This window comes from Cinclus cinclus, chromosome 8 (assembly GCF_963662255.1).
Source record: "Cinclus cinclus chromosome 8, bCinCin1.1, whole genome shotgun sequence".
In the NCBI taxonomy this organism is placed as follows: Eukaryota; Metazoa; Chordata; class Aves; order Passeriformes; family Cinclidae; genus Cinclus; species Cinclus cinclus.
Window position 1 is genome coordinate 27,614,453 of NC_085053.1, and position 20,518 is coordinate 27,634,970.

At 40.2% G+C, this 20,518-nt stretch overlaps 1 protein-coding gene across 1 annotated transcript in view; it reads left to right on the top strand.

Moving 5' to 3' along the window:
• Positions 1 to 701: 701 nt before the first annotated feature.
• The window catches only part of FGGY (FGGY carbohydrate kinase domain containing), a 79,796-nt gene continuing 59,979 nt past the window's right edge, over positions 702 to 20,518 (top strand). Inside the window, exons 1-3 of the mRNA XM_062497208.1 lie at positions 702 to 1,198; positions 14,173 to 14,301; positions 18,246 to 18,349. Of these exons, the coding sequence (XP_062353192.1) occupies positions 1,153 to 1,198; positions 14,173 to 14,301; positions 18,246 to 18,349 (279 nt within the window). The 5' untranslated portion in view covers positions 702 to 1,152. The remainder of the gene's footprint in view (positions 1,199 to 14,172; positions 14,302 to 18,245; positions 18,350 to 20,518) is intronic.

Here is a 20,518-nt window from a genome sequence, read left to right on the forward strand (position 1 = left end):
AATATTATTTGGTTTTTGCTTATGCAAAACAGCAAGAAAAAGTCAAATGCTTCAGTAAAACTGAGTTTGCTTTGAAGATACATGTTCAAATTGTACCATCCTAATAAAGAGAATATGTCTTTGTAAGCTCACCTTGGCTAAACATGAGTCACAAATAAGCTGTCTTGTAAAACATCAAAGCAAATCCACCTCTGAGCAGGGTTTCTCTTTGAGAACAGTTATAATGATGTGTTCTCCCAAGATGCAAAGATGCATCTGAGTTGTCTTGCACTTGCTGGTACTGAGGTATTCCCAGGACTACACAGAGCTGCAGTTTTCAGTGGTATTTAGCATTTTAAGTACTTTTTAGTTGACTGATTTTCAAGCACAGTTTAATACTGATGTTTTGACACGATTCTTAGTGTTCGACAGAAAACTGCCTATGTAATACTAAATCATCAGGAATATTGTTCATACTTTGAGGAGGAATAAGGTTGGGGATATTGGTAAAAACCATTCTGTGTGTTAGGACAGACTTTCCTGTGAGTGTTCTTGTCCACTCTGTATATTCTGCTCCTGCCTGCGCCCTGTGGTGCCTCCTGAGAAGCAGAGTTTGACATCAGCTTCTCAGGAATGAGACTTGTGCATCTGACCCCATCATCCAATCTCCTGTTGGTAATTCAGTTGTAAGAGAAGTAAGACAGAGTTTTCCTAAGGACAGACTGTGTGCAAAGCAGCCATTTAGCCTGGAAGAGCAGCACTCTGAGCTGCCTTCTCCGGAGCTGTTGTGTTCCTGCCCTGCTCTCCCCCAGGCACATGCACAGCCTGTTATTTGACTGATTTATGCAGTGAAGTGGCCAGACCAGGAGTTGTTTCAGCAGAGAAGAATCTTAAACACAAGGTCCTTTTAAGGTCCTCAAGACGTGCACTCCAAACAGTAACCAGTTTTTTTTTGTTTTGTTTTTTTTTTTTTTATGTGAGCATTCTACTGGAGTTTTTGACCAGTGGAGAAGAGATCCTTTTGCAGGAACTTGTTCCTAGTCACAAGTTTAAACCCAAATGTGTTCATTTGCCTGACTGTGCCTATATTGTCTCTTTTCTAGGTCTCTCTGTACAGTAGTGTGCAAGTGGACATACACATCAGATAGAGGTTGGGATGACAGTTTCTGGAAAATGATTGGTTTGGAAGATTTGGAGAAGGATAAGTATGAAAAAATAGGTATATCAGGGTTGGGTTTTAATATTCATATTCATATATTAATTAATATATTACTAAATATCAATATACATTTGGATTAATAAAAAGCTTTATGTGTATATATGTAAAAAATACATAGAGATGGGGCTTTGAGCAATCTGGTCTAGTGGAAGGTGTCCCTGCCCATGGCAAGGGGTTGGAATGAGATGAGCTTTAAGGTCCCTCCCAACCCAACCCAACCCAACCCACTCTGATTCTATGAATAAAAGATATATACATATAAAATATATTTTGCTGTACTGTTGTGAATGTCAGCAGCTTCAAATGGGTTGCTGAGATGCCCATAGGGAACAGACTTCCTAAGTGCATTTTTACTTTTCATTGTTGTGAGAAACTGTTTAAATTTTTTATCTCCTACCCTGGAAGGCCTTTCTGTACTGCTCAGTCTCAACAATGGAGGAGTAAAAAGGAGCCCCAGCAACTGATGACATGAAGGACACACTCGATATGGGTATATTGGATGGCAGGCTACAAAAAAGGCTACAATATAGTAATTTATAGCTATTACTGATAACATGATTTGTGACCTGTACCCATCTCCCTTATAGTAATTTTCAAAAAAAGTGCTACTTCTGCTTGTTGTTATCTTTATACATTTTTTTTTCACTCTCAGAGCCCAAGTTTAATTAGAATAGTAGCCTTGCTAATAGCAGTTCCTACAGCAGATATTCATTAAAAGTCCATAACATTAATATACCAGAAAATTTCCAGGATAACTTTATTAGACTCTCCCTGTTAAGTTAATGGACTTTTAATGGATGTCCTAAGCAGACATGTCATTAACAAGAATATTACCAGACATGAATTAAAATATGCTCATTCATCAAAGTTAATTATCTGAAATTTCCTTTGATTTTTTTTTAATGTCAAGCACTTTGAACAAGTTTGTACAGCAGTTTAAATGCAGCAACATGAAATGGAAATGGTGGAGGAAGGATTGCAGTGAAAAGAAATGTAATGAACTCTGTAAACTTTTCTGATCATCCATAATCTCCTATCAGTCATTTTTGGGTTATCAGAAAATAGTGCTTGAAATCTTCCTTGAATAGATTTCAGCTTTTCCCCTGAAAAAGAAACTACTTATGCAGAGGTACAAAATCTAGAAGGAGAATGAGGCTTTCAGCTTCCTGAGGTTTTGTGTTGAATACAGTTCTTATAACATCTGTCACATGTGGCTTTTAGCAAATCTTCAACAAGTTAAAATAAGACTTGCAATAAATACATGTTTTTACCAGAAAATTGAACATCTTGCCAGCTGGTGGTCTCATGGAAGGGTATTTTAAAAATAAATTATTTATGAAGTGTAAGCTAAGGCTTGAATACAATATTTATGCAATGCACTTCAAGGACAGTGCAAAGCAATTTGCCATTTTAAGTAACAACATGCATGTTTTAAATGATAAAGTAGCCATTAATAAAAGGGGCCTTTTGTTGTGATGGGAGCCTCATAACACTGGCCTATATATGGCTCAACATTCATTGAGAGAGAAATCATCAATTCCCAGTATCAGGCTCCCATGTTTGTTGAAACACCACGTTTACAAAATAAATCAGTAAGTTATCTTCTGTTGCAAGGCAAAAGTGTTTCTTGTGAGTTACTGGTCAAAGTGTCTACTTCCATGGAAAACTCTGGGATCTTTTTAAAGAAATGAACCATAGAATCCCTGAGAGGGTCTTGGCTGGAGTTGGAGAAGCAGTCTGACCTCCAAAACTGCACCAAACTTTAAGCTGGTGCTCACCTCGAGAAATCCTTTGGTTTTCAGATTCTGAGGCTGATTCCCTCAGGTGAATCCACAGCATAAGACAATTTCTATTTGCATAATAATGCTGAAACCTGGCCCTAGGGAGAATATGAGCTTATTTCCCTGACCATTTGTCTAACCTTGCCTTTTTAAAAAGGAAGGTGTTGTTTATGTTATATTTAGCAGTGTGATAACATCACAAAAAGCAAGAGAGTGTCCTTCATTCCTGTGTCTGGGCAGAGGGAGCTCAGAGCTCGTGTGGAACCCAGACAGCCACCACTCCGTTCCTTGGAGTTTCTCTCCTACCCTGTACTGCTTGGGATCTCTTGAAAAGGAGTCAAAACCAAGCACTTCACCCTGTCCAGGAGCTGCTCCATGCTGGTGTCCTGGGGAAGTGCTTTGCTTTCTGCCACCCAGAAATCTTATCAGTGTCCCTGTTGTGGGGGAATGGAAATGGGAACGGTGCTCCAATGAGAGCTGGGGCTTTGCTTCTTTCGGTGTGTTCAGTAGTGATGGACTTGAGAGGAGCACTCTGAATCAGCTCAGCTTTCCTCAAATTAATCAGGAGGGTGATATTCAGCCACTGAGCAAACTGCAGCTGGAATGGTCCTGGGTAGTGGGAGATTCCTTCCTACACATCCCATGGTGTCAGCATCGGTGGGGAGGCACCGTCCTTGCCAGGAGCCCAAAACCACCCCAGGATCACACCTGGCACCAACTCGGCTCAAGCTGCATTTACAGCAGTGCTGCCCACGGGGGAACAGCCTCAGCTGCTGGAAGTGCATCCCAAGGGAAGGCCCTCCCTGGACAGTGCATGCTCCCAGAAGGAGCATCAGAGCCTGCCCTGGCTGACAGGGAAGGATGGGGAGCAGGGCACTGAGCTGCCCTGCAGATAAAGGAGCTCAAACTTGTCAGATAACCCAGGCAGGAGGAGGTTGAAAGGAGGTTGTACACGCTCAAAACCTCTTCCTGAAATGAAAACAAAACCAAAAACCTGACAGGGCTGAAGTAATTCTGGTGGAATTTCCTCTTCTGTTCTCAAGCTGCTCTAAGCCGGTGTCTGTCTGCTCAAGGTTTGCTTAGCTCAAAGGCGAGGTTGTATTTTAGTGCCTGCATGTTCCCCGTTCCCCTTGTAAAGAGACATAATGGCCTTTTTCTCATGTATCTCTCCTAAAAGATAACAAGGCTCTGAATCATAATTTCTTTTAACCAAAGCAAAATGTCACAAGATAAAATTAGCAAAATTTTCTGACTGTAACAAAAATAAATAAGAACTTTTCCAGTTTAAAATATGTAGAAAAGCTGTGTTTGTTTTGTTCTTTTTTTTTTTTCAATCTCCACTGAAATCATTATTGTTTCCAATCAGAGGGAACCAAAGATAAATAGCTACAAATAGATGATTTTTTTTTTTCATTTGGAAGCAGCTTTGACTGTCATACCACTGGAAATACGGAAATTACCTGAGAACAACTTCTTTAATGTACATATTTCTTTATTCTGGTAAATACACTTTAAGCATCACTTTTAAAACTTCTTGCCCTTTAAAAATACATTTACTGTAATCAGAGTGCTGTGGTTCCAGGGAGTACACTCCTCTTGGTTTCAGTTTAACTTAACATATGACCTTGTTGATAAGGAAGACCCTCACATCTGACCTTTAGGATCTTCCACAAACCTTTCCCATATCAGGGTGTGGGTTCACATCTGAAAACTCCCAGGCCTTTGACATTTTCTGCTTCTCAGAGCAGACTAACCTTTCAGGGAATCCACATAACAAGTTGTTTGTGATCCTTTCTGTACATCATGAATTTACTGATCAGGCTTGTGAAGGTAAAGAGTCTTATCTGGAGATACTGAAAAATTTATTCATCCCAATAATTTGCTCACCAAGAGAGTGGAAGATGACTCGTATTCAAACCACTGTGGAAGTGTTGTGTACTAGAGGCATTAGCATTTATCTGCTGTGGTAAAAGCACATGATGAGTATCTCTTTGTGGTATTATAAAACCTAGAAAGACATTAACAATTCTGTTAAAATTTCATGTACTATAGAGCTCCTAGGGAATGGGAGCGTACATTCCATTTGAAGAAAAAAGCCTGATAAATTTTCACCACAGCCTTCTACTTCAGGGTCTACTTAAGGGACCAAATAATGATTTTTTTTTATTGAATTGTAATATTTCATACCAGGTCTTTTTGGGGTTGAGGTTGGTGGCTTTGTGTGAGAGAGCTTTGTGGGTACTGCAGAATAGGTTCTACTGATCTCATAGGTTTTGCAGCTTTTGTAAAGGGCAGTTTGTCACCTTTCATCTGTGCTGGAGCAGCAAACTGATATTAATGAAATAGCTGTAGTTTTGCTTAATTTGCTTTAGTGTATAACTGGAAGAATTCTTTCATTTTTGATTTTGATTTTGGGGGTGATGGTGGCATAAGGAAGAACAACTTGTACTCCTTATACATCTCTTTACTTAAATCCCATTCTGGGTTTTTTCCCCCTCATCCTTCTTAACCACCTTCTAGAAGAATGCTTTCCATTTTCCACAAATTGCCCCTATCTTCCTTCAGTAGGACTTTTTCTGTTTGTTTGTTTGTTTGTTTGTTTTTTTAATTTATTTATTTTGGCACTGTTTTCAATTAAGAAGGGTTTGACTTGACTCTAAAGTGTACTTCTGGTTAGTGGCCTTTACTCCTCTCCATCAGTTTACCAGTTCATCACCCTTTCTGTTCCAACACTCTGCCTGTGTTTTAATGTACAGCCCCAACACTTTGCAAACCCATTTTTAACTCCTTAATTCCAGGACTTTGGGGACTGCAGGCTTGATGTTTTTATGGGTCTGGGTGCTTGCATATGCCATTTTTCAAAGTCCTGAATAAATGGATCTGTATAATTGAAAGACTGGATGTTCTTTTCTAATGCTCTTTCATTTGAAGTACTTATTAATAAATTGATAGTACAGAAAACCTGCTTTTATATCAACAGTTACATTCCTGCATGTACCACTGAATCCTTCCATATACAAAGCTAATAATGGCATTAAAGATCTCCCTTTTTACACTTTATACAGAGTTTGCTTAGGTTCTCCATTGTGTTTTAGTAGTTAGCTCTAAGACTTGGATGTTCTCTTAATTTATTTACATTTAGGCTGAAAATGGGAGATTCAGTGCAGGGTGGGAGAATATGGTCAGCAGTAGCTCAGTGCTACAGCAGCTGTGGAGGGAATGGTCAATCCATTCATTCTGCCACATTTCCCTTCTTCCAGGGCCTTTGATGCCAGATGCTCTGGAGCATATGAGGGATTTCCTTGAAGGCTGAGAGAAAGGGATGATGATTGGTTTTTTTTTTTTTTTTTTTCAGGTCAGCTTTTAGCTGCCAGTTCTTCATAAAGCTGGATTGCAGCAACAAGCTTTAAACACTGTACTTTGCAAATGATAAAGAATAATAGGTAAAGGGATCCTGTGGTGTGAGATGCCTTTATCTGTCTTTCCCTGGTCTTTTACTATCCCCAAATAAATTACAACACACTGCAATTTCAAACAAAATTAAAAGGATGAATCAGAGGATATTTACACTTACATGCTGTCAAAATCCATGGAATTTACAAAGTGAATATTGTTCCAAATATGCTAACGTTTTTCTGGCTTCCTGTCATTTCAGTCTGTCCAAAAGCTGTGGCAGCTGCAAAGGAGCTGAAACTGGCACAGTGCAAAGAGGTTTTCGGGTGTCTCCTTCCTGAGTACTCGAGGCATTATTTTGTAATACATGATTCAGCAGGAAGAAGTTGGGCTTTTCCTCAGAAAAGCTCCACACTTCTCAGATTTCTGTTTTATTTTATACTTTTTCCATCCTGAGATCACCGAATCACACAAATCATTAGGATTAGAAGGGCCCTCTTGAAATGATCAGAGCAGGGTCACTTACAGAAGGTTGTTCAGGGCTATGTCCTGTTGAGTTTTAAGTATTTCCAAAGGTGGAGATTCCAAAATCTTCCTGGGCAACCTGTTCCAGTGTCCTGACCACTTCGCCCCAATAAAAACATTTTTAAAATTTGGTTTAAATGCAATTCCCTGTATTTCAGTTTGTTCTTCTCACACTTGGAGTATTACTGGGGGCCACTGAGAAGGGCCCTGATCTTTACTCCCTGATCTTTACTCCCTCCCTCCCATCAGATATTGATAAACTCATGGACAAAATCTGCCCCCTCTATCTCCAAGCCTTCTCCTTGCTGTCTAGTCTGAGATACTCTTCCCCTTTCCAATAACTGTTCTTGACCAGGCTGAGCTGGATTCAACTGGCTCAGGTTTCTGCAGGATGTTTCCTGGGTGACATTTTCCATTTCTCTTCCACCAGGAAAGGAGCCATCCTTCACCCTGCTTATCATCAGCTTGAGTCCTGCTGGCAGGTGGTTCCTTTCCACTTCTTTCTGCTCTAGGAAGTGAGGAGTACTGTGTGCTGTCCCTCCATCCTTCATTGTTTAGAAAACTCTTGTGAATGATCTGAAAAATATTAATAAAGAAGTATTCTACTGTCCACTCATAGAGTTCTGGTCTCAGACTCTGCCTGCTGGGGGAATCGTATTTGCTTCTACTCTGGCATCACTGGGGACTTGGGAACTTTCTGGTATGAAAACTAGGAGCTTTTAAATTGAATTTCTGGTTTTACATTTCATAGAAGCTATGAGAAGACTTTGGCCTATTATAATTGTTCAATATTTAAATTTCTGAGATATTATCCTCCTTCCTTACTTTTCATACTGTTCTAAAAAAAAAGAAAAAAAAAGAGACATTTCTCAGAATAATTCTGGGTTGTTCCTTCTTTTTACCTGACTCTTCCTCTCCCTGGTCTCAATTTGTTATTCATCTTACATTTTTTTGGCTTCAGCCTCCTGCTGAGGTAGCTTTTAAAACAGTGCTGTCTGCTTTATGAGGCAGGATTCACAAAATCAGAAGGATTATTTCAAACAATTTGCTGACTTCCTCCAAGTCAGAGGCTGTTGGACTCTCTAAAATTAATGTTTAAGTAGTTTAAAATGTATCTTAGAACCAATCTTGATTTTATAATTTCCTGCAATGGAGAGCCCACTTCAGACTGAAAGATTGTTGATTGTTATTTGCTGTCATGTCTCAAAATTAATGAATTAATTAAAGAACACACTTGATTTTTCATCTGATTTAACTCCCTACTCCTGCCTGGCAGACCATAGGGACACGCTTGACCTGCACAGACTCAAATTTCCTATGATCAAGGAAAACACTGAAGTTTCCCCCCAAAACTCTTGGGTGAACTGTCATACTTCTCAATCCTTGTGATTGTTTTCCTGGCTCATTTCTGAACTTTTTGAGTTTACAGTGCATCAGTATCTTCTCAGTATGGATATTAGAACTGGATACTGTGTGAACATGGTGGGGTATAAGCTTGGCTGAAAGATTTAAAAGTATCCTTGCAGTAACTGATGAGATTATTTTTAGTCTGGCATTTATTTCAGTTCTGAAAAAGGGGCAATTATTTATTCTAAGAGGAGTTGTTATGTGAGTTACTGAAAACATCCAGTAAAAAAAAAATCTGTTAAGTAATAGTCCATTATTAATACAAGCTAAATTGCCTTTACAGTCTTAGCAATGGACTGTACCAGAGCAGAGCAACTCTGAAAGCAGAGCAATAGTCCTGCTATCTGCACTGATTTTTGTATCTGGAGAGACTCTGAGGAATATTGTGCTGTAAAGACAGACAGAAATGTCAATTAGTGCCTAGTGAAATTATTGTTTGCAAGTGAAACTTGAGCTCAGGTAGCTGAATTTGCATATAAATGCATTCCCTCTAATTATTTGGTAAGACATCAAGATTCTGCATTCTATACCTTTTGAAGACATCAAATATCTGTGTTTTATACCCAGATGCAGCTCAGCAGTGAGCAGTGAACCACACGTGGCAGGGCACATTCATTCTGCACTGCTTCACTGCAGTCTACCAGAGAAAACTCAGTCCCAGCCATCATAACGTGCCTGTTGATCCAAGGATACAGAATTTCTTTTTCCTTTTGACCTTTCACCAGGAAAGCTTGTAATTTGTACATGGAGTAGCTTTCATTCCTTGGGCCAAAAAGGCCAAGCAGTCTTTGTTGAAGTAGGCACCTCTGGTTTGCTGACCAATTTGCTGCTCAGCTTAATGAACCAGGATCTGCCTGATTTGATTTTGCCAGTGTTTAGCAGCCTAATACATCTGCCTGAAGTATTTACACATTAGGTAGTCAAGATGTAGTTCAGCCAAAGGCTCTCTGGGAGAGTGGATGGAAAAGCCCCAAATTAGATTTGCCTCAAGCTACTGTGGCAGCTCGTGTAGACAGAGATGAATTTTGAATTGAAGAAAGCCAAAGTGATTTTGTTTAACCGTTTTCCTCACTTTTAAATAAGCTGGCGTATAATATCTCAATTTGTTTTGGTTTTCCTCAATGAAAATTCTGAAGTCTTTAACTGCTGACCAGGAAGTTTTATGGAGGTTATTTGGAGGTTAAAAAAGCCCCAAATCTCACTGTTCCTAACATCTTTTAACCACAATGCATTCAGTCCTAAGAAAAAAATTGTATTATAATTTTACAGTCAGCATAATTATTCTGCTTCCTTCTGATCTTAATGCTATTTTGGCTACTCAGCTGGGGGAAAAAAAATGGCACAAAAATCAGCCATGCACATCTCAGTTAAATGTGAGTATTGTCTGTAATTGAGAGGGATATTTGATATGTAAGGTGTGTGAGATAGGGTTGGGACAATGTATATTATTTGTTGAGATTCCATGCATATCCCTTGGCATTGTGAGCATTACTACGAAACACAAAAAATGGAGATTATATGCATGCTTTGTAATGAACATGAAGGGGGGAAATCCCTTACATTTCTTACTACATTTGGATGGACAGTGCTTTTTTTACTGAAGTCCTGTTTCCTTTGATGCCTATTCAGCACTGTTTTGTTTTACGAGGTAAATTCTTCAGTGCATGTTCTCCATCACTTATTTAACAGGATATCTGTTTTCTGTGTTGTCTTTTAAATCAGAAAGCAGTTTAATTGTTCAATTTGGGTGGAGCTGTGAAATGGGGATGGGATGTACCCTTGGGTTGTGTTTCTTTCTGAGGCTGCTTGGATTTCGGCACGGGATTGTTATATCCAAATTCAGGTTTGTTTGGGTCTCGATGAAGGGAAATCTCCTTTAAAATCTCTTCCTTTCATATTTTTGTGCACTTACATAGCCAAATACACAAAGTGCAGCCCCGTTCTTTGAGATAAATGAAAAGCTGTGCTGGAGTCATCTGTGCCCTGGCTGCTCTCAGCTTTGTTGTTTGAAAAGGGGCTACATCCTGAAGTACCTCATTCTGTTAAATATTAGTGAGCCAATACAGTGAATTTGGATTACTAACGTTGACTGAAGATGCATTATCTGCCTCGTGTGTTGTGTCTGGTAAATAGCTGGTTCCTGTGGGAAGCACCTAAAAAAGTAGAGGGTCTTTGGTAGCCCATAAATTCTTTAAACAAAGCTTGATCACACCAAACTCTAACATCAGTCTTCGAAGAAGGATAAAAGAGAAGGAAGAGATTCAGACAGCTTTTTCCTTTTGTAAACTGGCTGCTTTATGGGGGAAAAAATAGCTGGAAATAGCCTGTCTGTCCCAAATGAAGGGTTTGTGGATTAAGGCACTGCATTAGTGAAACAGCTGCACCAATGTGAAACAGAAAGTCCTCCAGCTTCAGCCATTATGGGTTTGTTTGGTTAGCTCTAATTTTGGAAGTCATTATAGCAAAGGTAAATGACTTGCACAGGAGACTACTGTAAACAAAAGACTCGATACATTTACTTTGGCAGGAGCCTTGAGGAGTCTCGGGCCTTTCAGTGCCTCCTTTATGCAGCTCCTGTCCTGCTCTCACTGCTCTCGGCTGCATGCCTGTGTGCAGGCAGCTCTGCTTCCCTCCCTTCTCTCCTTCCCTCCCTTCCTCCCTTCCCTCCTCCCTTCCCTCCTTCCCTCCTTCTCTCTTTCTCTCCCTCCCTCCCCTCCTTCCCTCCCTCCCTCCCTTCCTCTCTTCCCTCCTCCCTTCTCTCCCTCCCTTCCCTCCTCCCTTCTCTCTTTCTCTCCCTCCCTCCCCTCCTTCCCTCCCTTCCTCCCTTCCCTCCTCCCTTCTCTCCCTCCCTTCCCTCCTCCCTTCTCTCTTTCTCTCCCTCCCTCCCCTCCTTCTCTCCCTCCCTTCCCTCAGTTTCTTTCCCCTGACACGTTGGATTTAAGGGTGGCAGCACCTGCTGCTGAATTGCTGGTGTGTAGTTGTAGAATACCTTCATGTTCAGGGTAGCTGCTCCGGGGTTTCTAAAGCTGCTCTGTTTTGCTCAAGTAAGAATCTACTCCCTCCCAGTCTAGTACTGGAATAGAATCTGTGTCAAAAACTTCACTTTTAATTGAGTCTCCTTATTGGTCGCTTTTTGTGTTTTCTTTAGATTGAGCTGTGACAATGATAATTCCCTTCCCAGGACTGTGCCCGTGTGGTTGAGTGAAGGCTCTGTCTTATTCCTATTTCTGTAGGTGGAGAGGCAAATTCCTGATGACAGACAGAGTGCCCAAGCAGAGCCTACTCCTTCCCTTTCACAAAGCTTCTTGGGAACATTTCCTATGGGCCTGGCAGAGATTTCCTTGATCTGTAGAGCTGGGAGGGTGAAGGAGAGGGGCAGAGTGAGAATCCTCTCCTTGTGCTCTCAGTTTCTCTGTCCTGCACTCCCTGGCTGCTGGGTGACTGAGGAACTCCCCTTTGCAATCCCTGCTATGGGTGACTTCTGACTGCTCTCCCTTCCCAGGTGCTGGGAAGTGCTTTCAATCAAGGAATAGTTGTTCAGCCATACTTTGGCTTCTAAAACATGGGGCAGACAAGTGTTAATTATTGTATTTAAAATACAAGCTGATTATGCTGCCTCTCCAAATGACAAGAAGTGCATCCCTGCATGTTCTCATGCACTTTATGCCCGTGGGGTTGGCAGTACTGCTGGTCATTCTGATAAATAACCAGTACCAAAGGAATTACAGGGTCATTTTCTTGTGCTGCTGTAGAGGAGAGGATTATCTTTATCTCTGAAATTGTTCCCTTAGTGCTTATTATCAGAATGCAGTAATTGAGATGCTGGTAGGAAAAGATTTTTTCTGATAGTAGCCCTGATCTCTAAAATGGAGTATAACTACATAATAATTACACACTGAAGTGTTTGACTGATATAACTGATATAAACTAGCCAACAATGGAATGGCATGCCTGGAAAGAGGTTTTATTTCAGATTCATTTCATCTCATGCTGTGTATATACTGTGGTTGTGCTTTCAGATCAGGCAACTGATTCTGAAGAAAAAGATGTGGGTTCAGTTGCATGAACTCTTTTGAACTTCCTTCTACCTGCAGGGTCTTTGAATGTCAGGAGAAGCAGACAGCTTTGGTATTTTTCGCCAATGTCTTAAAAAAACAGAAATGTTAATACAAAAATCTCTTAAAGAGGAACATCCTGCACTCCAGTTTATTGGGGAAAACTGCAAAAGATACATCTCTTGAAAAAGCCAGGACAGTGTTTTGACTTTACAATAAGTAATAAAATACAGAAATAATAAAATACAGAATTTTTTTCCCATGGGGAGGTGACTTAACATCCTCATGTCCTTCTGTATGAAGTTTAATGATGAGGTTTGCTTACTGCCCACAATATTGAATATAAACCCCGTGTCAAGTGCAGCAGTTTTGGCTACACAGATTTGTTTTAAATTTCCAGTGTGAGGTTCAGCCTGGAATTTTAGGGGCAGTGATGTGTGGCTGTCAATAGAACAGAAACTCTTGGAGAAATGAGCAACTGTGAAGTTGTGTGTGCTGATCCCAAAGTGCTCCATACACTGCATCCATCAGGAAGTGGGCAGAAGGAGAATGCTTCTAAAAATTAAGAACCAACAAAATTTATAGCAAAGATCTAACTGATACCTAAAATTGAAGACCTGTGAATTTAATATCATAACCTTTCATCAAACAGTAAGGTTGTATAACTGCACTTTTAGAAATTTATGCTTGTGGGAATTAGTGTATGCCTGATATTTTATGATATGCTATTCCTCTTAATTAATGTCTATTGTAGAGGATGTTTTATATCCTTTCTATGTATCAGAACATGCTTCAGGTGTAACATTCTCAATAAAATTGTAAAAATAGTCTTGTTTTATTTTAGAGAGGAGTTTTGCCAACTCTGCCCAGCTTTGTTGTATTTAGTAAACACTTGGGGTAGGTACTGAAAGCCCTGGCATTGGCAGGGAGGTCTGTGGGAATTCCCACTGAGCTTTCTGCATCTGCCCCCCAAACCTTTGGATAAATATGGAAGTGTGTGCAGTCCCAGGAGCTCAGTCTCACAGCTCCAGCTGTGGGAGGCTGAGAGGAGGCTCCTGGGGGTTTCCCTAAATTCTGGTACTTGAAAGAATCTAATTTGTTCTTCTAAGCCCAGGCAAAATTGGGTGTGTGTTATGGAAGGACCTGCCCCTGGGCTCCCTGTGGCAGGGCAGGGTTGTGTTCTTGTCTTCTTCATACTGCACAGCCAGAGAAGGCTCAGAAAGGGATTATTTAAGTCTGTGAGGAAATACAGCTGCAACTGGAGGAATTTGCTGTTTAAGCCAGTTTCTTTTTCAGAGTTTCTGTTGCTATAGCCACCTTATTCCTAGTAGAACTGCTGGAAAGGGTGGAAATGGGAAAAAAAAATGGCCAGTTCCTTGTGCATTCCTTGTGCAACAGGTGCAGTGTTCATTTGTGAGCACAGACTGAGTTGAATCTCCTTCCATGCCCAGACAATGCCTGCAGGCAGCACCTTCCACAAGAACCTGGGATTTCTGCATTTCATATCTCCTGGAGAGATGCCAAGCAGAATTTAATTGCTTGTGGTGAAATCTTTCTCTGTGGCTAGATGGGATATTGAATGCTTTTGAACTTCTAAATTGCCATGGGATGGCCTGATCTGGCAGGGTTGTGTTTAATCTGCAGACAGATAATGAAAGATACTTCATCACACAGAGTTCTTTGATGCACTTCTTTGTTTTATAGATACGAGGCTTAACTGGAGGGAGAGGAAGGGAGCTCTTGCAATAACACACACATTGGTTTTTCTGTTTGGTATATTGACAGGTGTTTGGTTTGTCTTGTGTCTGCCCAGGAAACCACGTCTTGTCTCCTGGAGAGGCTGTTGGGAAAGGTCTGACACCAGACGCTGCACAGGATCTCGGTCTCCCCGAAGGGATTGCAGTGGCAGCATCTCTCATTGATGCACATGCTGGAGGACTAGGTACTCACTCATGGATTTACTATTCTTGGAGACAGGAATTGTTTGAATTAATTTCAGAAAGCCATTTTTGTCACAGACTGCTTTTATCCAGCCATTTGCTCTGATACTATTCTTAAAGAAAACCCCAAATCATCACAATAACTACTAGTACTGCAAATCTGTTTCTAGAAAGGGGATATATCACTGTTACATGTCTTTTCAGCTGGATTTGCAAATAGTTTGTTAACTTCTGCTAGTTCCACTTTTGACCGAAACACCATGATGTTGGAATGCCAGCATGCTGAGAGTTTGCATCTTCTGTTGCTCAAAACTTTGATAGGCAAGGATAAAAAAAACCCAACAACCATTCTGAGGGAGAAGCCTCATGTTTGAGGCTTGTTCATCGTTAGGATTCTTACTAGCTTTAGAAGTGATTCATGATTTCAATCTTTAAGGTCTGATGCTTTGTCTATTTTCTTTTCCAGCACAATATTCTGATGTTCAGTCCTGGGTCCTCTTTTCTGCAGTACATTTGATGAGGCAAATCAAGTTCATTTTCTCACTATGCTGTTTGGTCTTATCCAAATACAGTCAATAACAAAGATATTCAGTGTAACTTTTGCAGCAGGAAGTTGAGGGGGTTTTTTAGTTTGCTGGCTTAGAAAACAGTCTTACCTCAGGAAGTTTCAGTGTTATTGAAACAGTACTCTTTAATATAAATCTATTTCTCACCAGATAATTTTTTTCTAGATTTAACTGAAACGTGATTAGCTGCTAAACTACCAGTGTTGTTTCAAATGTTTTGTGTTGTTTTCAATCTCACTTGTCCTTCTAGAAACTGTGGCCTGGTACTTTTTTAGTGTTTAAATCTCTTTACTTTTACTTTTGGTGAGGTTAAGTAATCATGGAGATTGCTTTTCTTTCCACCTGGAAAGGATTAGATGTAGATCTGTGTGCAAAAAGAAAGACTGAGCTTCAGTGTCATATTTTTAGGTGTGTTGTGACTGACTTGAAAATATCTGTCAGTATCCTAATTGCAGAAAAATGTGTTTAAAACAGTGTGCCCTGGCAATGTTGTGTTCTTGGAAAAGAATGTAGTAATAATCTGACCTGAAAGAATGAACTTGCTGCAAAACCGGGTTGTCACAGAGCATGTGAAAGTGGCAGTGGAAGGTCCTTGTTTAATTGTCATCATTATGGATCCAGAGCACAAAAAGTTTGCCCATTTTTTTCATGTGCTAAAATCAACCAGTTGAATTTTAAAAAGAATAGAGAGCAACTTTCTGTTCCTTGATACAGACTTCTGACATTAGAAACACTCAGCTACTGACATCCCTCAGGAAAGGGCTTCAGTGGATAGAGACAGTCTGGTAATATGAATATGTTTTCCCAGATGGCACCATAAACACCAGCAGCCTCCTGAAATGATTGCCAGGAGGAGAAAAGCAACACACAGGTTGTGGTTAGAGAGAGGGGGGCATTACAGAGGGAAGAGTTGGGAAGATAGTGGGAGAACCTGCATGATAATCACACCATAGCTCAGTGAAGTCTGAGAGAAGAGGAGGATTTACAGTGGAACTCATCCTTGAATCTGGGAAGGGTAGTAAATATATTGGAATTGATGTGTAAACTTAATAGAAAGGACAGCAAAAATGAAAATATTTTGATAGCAAAAGTGACAGCAGGAGCAAAAGGAGAGTCGAAGAGTGCAGACGTATGTAAAGAAAATATCCTGCAGGCTAAACCAGAGTGACATGGTGGGCATCTTGTTTTCAGTGTTAGTAATTTTTGATGCAGTTCAGATCTGCTTTTGGCTGGATGTGAAATGTGATTTGGCTGAGCAGGTTCCTGAAGTTTATGAAGGCTTCAAAGCTTTGAGTACAATAAAGTAAAGAATTGTTTAGTGTGTGTGTTTGAGGAGGTCATGTGTGACTCCTGAATCAGTCCATATGATACCTCTTATGGAAAAGTGAGGATCTAAGAGCCAAGAAGTTATATCTTGCATTTTGACCTACTGTACTAATTTCAGAGAGTGTGCAGATAAAACTATGAGGATGGGAGGCCAGGCTTGGCCTCATAAAAATACTGTTTACATTGCACCTTTTCAAAAGGCATCATCATTGTTTCAACAAAAGTAGATGATTTATGGTGCAGTATCTAAAATACCATGTCAGTGTGGAAGAGATCCAGAAGTACACACTGCTTGCCTTCCTAAAAATCTCTCCTCTATTCTGTGTGGTGCAGACTTCTTGTTCTCAGCCTCTGCTTTTGAGTCTGCCTCAGACTATGAAAAATTCTACCTAAGCTAAAGCTGAAAGTGACTTTTAACAGCAATTATATAACTTTTAGCCAATATTCCAGACTGATTTGCTGTCTGACTTTATTAATCACAAATAGGAAGACTGCAACAATTATAAATGCTGATGAAGCCACTGACTAAAATTCCAAAAAGGGCCATAATTCCTGTTTTGCAGAATGCGTATTTTCCTAGCAATTAAAAAGATCTTTTCAGTTTTATATTGTTTATGAAAATACATTTGCAGCATATGCTGACTAATTAGTTTAATAGATTTCTTCCCTCTCAAGTGTGAACAGTATTTTTAACTCAAGAAATTCTAATACAGTCTTGCTTAGAACAGGAATTTGCCTTGTAGACAACCCTATCCAAAATTCCTCATATGCATTCATCATGCTGGAGCAGTGTAAAAGTAAAGCCTGGAGTAGAAGCCTTACTTTTAGCTTTTTGTTGTTCCTAAGTCTCTTTATGACAGCTGTGCCACTTCATAGTTGCAAGTCGGTTTAGTTAAAGGGGCATGATTTTTTAAGACATTAAAATTTTAGCCCTTAATTTTCTGATTAATTAGATGACTTCCAACCATGGTAATACCAGGATAACCATGGTGATCCCAGTAAGGCAAACCCCATCAGACTGATAACAGCATTGCAGTGGGGATCTAAACAAGACAGTGTTAATTAAAGGTAGGATATGGACCAGCTCTAGCACTTGGCATCTTTCACAATGTCCAGCAAATGTTTTCCTGATCCTTCTACAGGGAGGGGAAGGGGAATTTTTTTATCAGTACTAACATACTGGCCTCCAAATTGAGATTTGCAGATGCAAATGCACAGTCTGGTGACCAGCTTGCTAGCTGAAAAGTGGTGTTTAAGAAAAAAATGGGGAAAAAGAGTCCAATGTGAAAATGTTACTTGTTGGCTGCATTTTTGCTGGACGCAGCACAGCGTGGTGCCAGGATGGAGCCTGAGAGAGGAGGAGAGGGCAGATTCCCTCTGTAGCCTCCCCTGAAGGGAATCAAGCAGGATGGGGTGTGTTCTGAGGCTCAGCTGCCTGGCTCCTCCCTGGCATCTCCTGGGTGTTTTCTGCTGCAGGCTGAGTGCTGCTGACTTTGTGCTCCATCCTGTCCTGCAGGCAGAGGCTCCTCAGAGCCAAGCTCGCTTCCTCCAAGGGGAGGAATAATCTGCCTCTAGATGGTTCTGACATGGATAGAACAGCAGTAGCAGTGAAGACAACAAAGCTGGCAGCCTTCCAGTCTTCTGCCAAGTTACCCCTTTCTCCAACTCATCCCCTGACAAAACACATCATCCGGGATGTTCATGATAAACTGTGAACAAATAAACACATCTGCAGCCTGCCAGTACAGCAGGGCACTTTTATTCTGCATGTCAGTGAGCTAGAATAAATATCAGGTAAAATAACACTTTCCAGGTAAAATAACACTTAAAAATCATGATGATAGACATGCATTTAGAGGAAGTCATCTTGGGTCCTTACGTCTGGAATAAATACTTTAATCTGATGGAGAAAATTATTTTCTTTATTGGCTAAATAGACTTTCTTGATTTGTGGCAGTGGTGTGAGATAGCAATTCTTTGAGTGCAGAAAAGGTCTGTTTGGTGTGGGGTGGCTTGTTCTTCTTTAACAGAGAATTTTAATTTTACTTTAATAGGAGTAATTGGAGCAGATGTGAAAGGACATAACCTTCCATGTGAGAACCAGCCGATTACATCCCGAGTCGCTATGATCTGTGGAACATCTTCGTGCCACATGGGGGTAGGTTGTATGTGTCATCCTAATTTGTGCAGAATTTACTAACTTATGTTTTTGAAGGGAAAATTGACCTTTGTCCTTCTCACCCCGTTCTTTCCTCCTTGATTTTTTTTCTGGTAACTCTACCTTTGGATATTAATTATAAATTACTGTGCATTTGCTATTAAGCAAGAACTTTAATAGTAGTAGAAATCAATACTGAAAAATGACATGGAAAGTAAAAACCACAATGCCAAAGTGGCTTAAAGAGCAGCCTGAAATCTGAGCCAAAGCCTGAGCCTGAGTTATCTGTGACAAGCCTGTCACTAATGTGTTACAGAAGAGTGTCTTTGGAGAAGGAGTGCCCGTCTTCAGTCACAGCCCTGCTCCCCCACCTCTTCCCTTAATCAATATAAATCCTTCTCCCTCTGAAAATTGCCATGGTGTGTAGAATTATGAGACATACCATGACTAAAAAGAAAGAAAACCCCCCAATAAGCAGTTTTCACTTTGCTAATTTTTCTCAGTGAATTAATACAAAAGCTTTCTCTGAGATTGCAATTAAAATTTAGTGTCTGCTTTTGAAAATTATACTGTTTTAAAATGTATGAGTCTGAGAGCATTCCATTTAGATAAGTACCCTTTTCTGCCACATTTTTTATTTAAAACTCATTTTGGTCTTAAATTTAGAATGATTAGAACTTGGATTTTTCCAAAAGGTGCAAATGGCACTGGGAGTGCCGGAGATGTAGGAGAAGACTGACATGTTTCATGGAGAAAGCTCTAGGAGAGAAAAAGAAAGGAGGCTGATAATAAAATATCAGGCTTAACAATAAGTTAAGTTGTCTCTGTAGTAATAGCATGAATCCATGGTGATCTTGAGCATGAATAAATGGTGATCTTGTGGAATGGATTGTCGTTTGGCAAAGCATTTTAGCACATGATTGAATTTAAAGAGGTGGATAATCCCACTACTGTGAAGCAGAGCATTGAGCTTAAACCCTGTAGACCAACCGGAATATATTTAGGTTTTTTCCTAAACAAAAGTTTCAAGCTTCAAACTCCATCACTCTTGGCTTGCTTTGTCTTTGAAAAATTCTGCTGGTACCTGTCTGTCTATCAGAGGGCAGGTGGGGCACCCTGGGAAGAGGTCACCCTTCAAACCCTGCCACTGCTTTCATTATTTCCAGGTTTTTTGGTGGAGGTTTCTGCCCTTTCAGTAGGAGCTGTTTGAGTGAACTCTTCCTAACCTGTTTCATTTAGTTGAGTTAGTTTAAATTGTTAAAATGAGTTCATAGAGACCTAGTACTGGACTGCAGTGAGCTGAGGAGCTCACAGGCAGCTTCCCCCAAAGGTCTAAGGGCAATGTTGGATAACTGGAAGTGGGCCAGCTGGCTCTGGCTCATTCCTTTAGCCCTGGAGGAGGACATGTATGTGGTTATTTATTATTTTTTGATAATTTGTACGTTGGTAAGTTCTTACATACTCTCAGTTCACAACAGCAGATTGTTTGACTTCCCTAACTAGAGCATGGCACATCAATATTAACACGTTTTGTGATGAGAGTTGTGGCTCCATTAAATATGCTAATGTAGAAAAAGGGATGTGATAAAATCCATGTTGAAGTTCTGTCATCAAAGCAACCCCAAAGATGAACACAAACTGCACGAGGCAGAACCTTTTAAGTTTTTTAATCACTTCAGTTCAGACCCAGGAATAGGTGGTTGTGCAGTTTTTGCTACATTTAAGTAGATTTTAACTTAAATCTACCTACTCAGCATTTTATAATCATTTCCTTAACTGCCTGCCTTCACTCATCTGCACAGGGAGGGGTATAACAATCTCTAGCCAGCAGACAATAAGAAAATTCTAAACTTCTCTGGATCTAATCTGTGAAAGGATTTTAGTTTTTTGTTCTTTTATCTATTACCTGCACAGGCTGCATGAAGTGAACCTGGAGCACACAGAGCAGTTGTATTTGTGTTTTAATGAGACCTATATGCAGCTGCATTTGGCCAAAATTAGCTGTTCCTTTTTTTAATTAGGGCTATAAAATGAAAGTATATTATACTTGTGTTTTGATAGAAATATATATTTTCTCTCTCCGCGTGCACCAAGGGACCCTGAGGGCTACAGAGATTAATCATCGAGTTTAATTTAATGCAGTGGGAGAGAGACCTGTGTGGTCAGGCG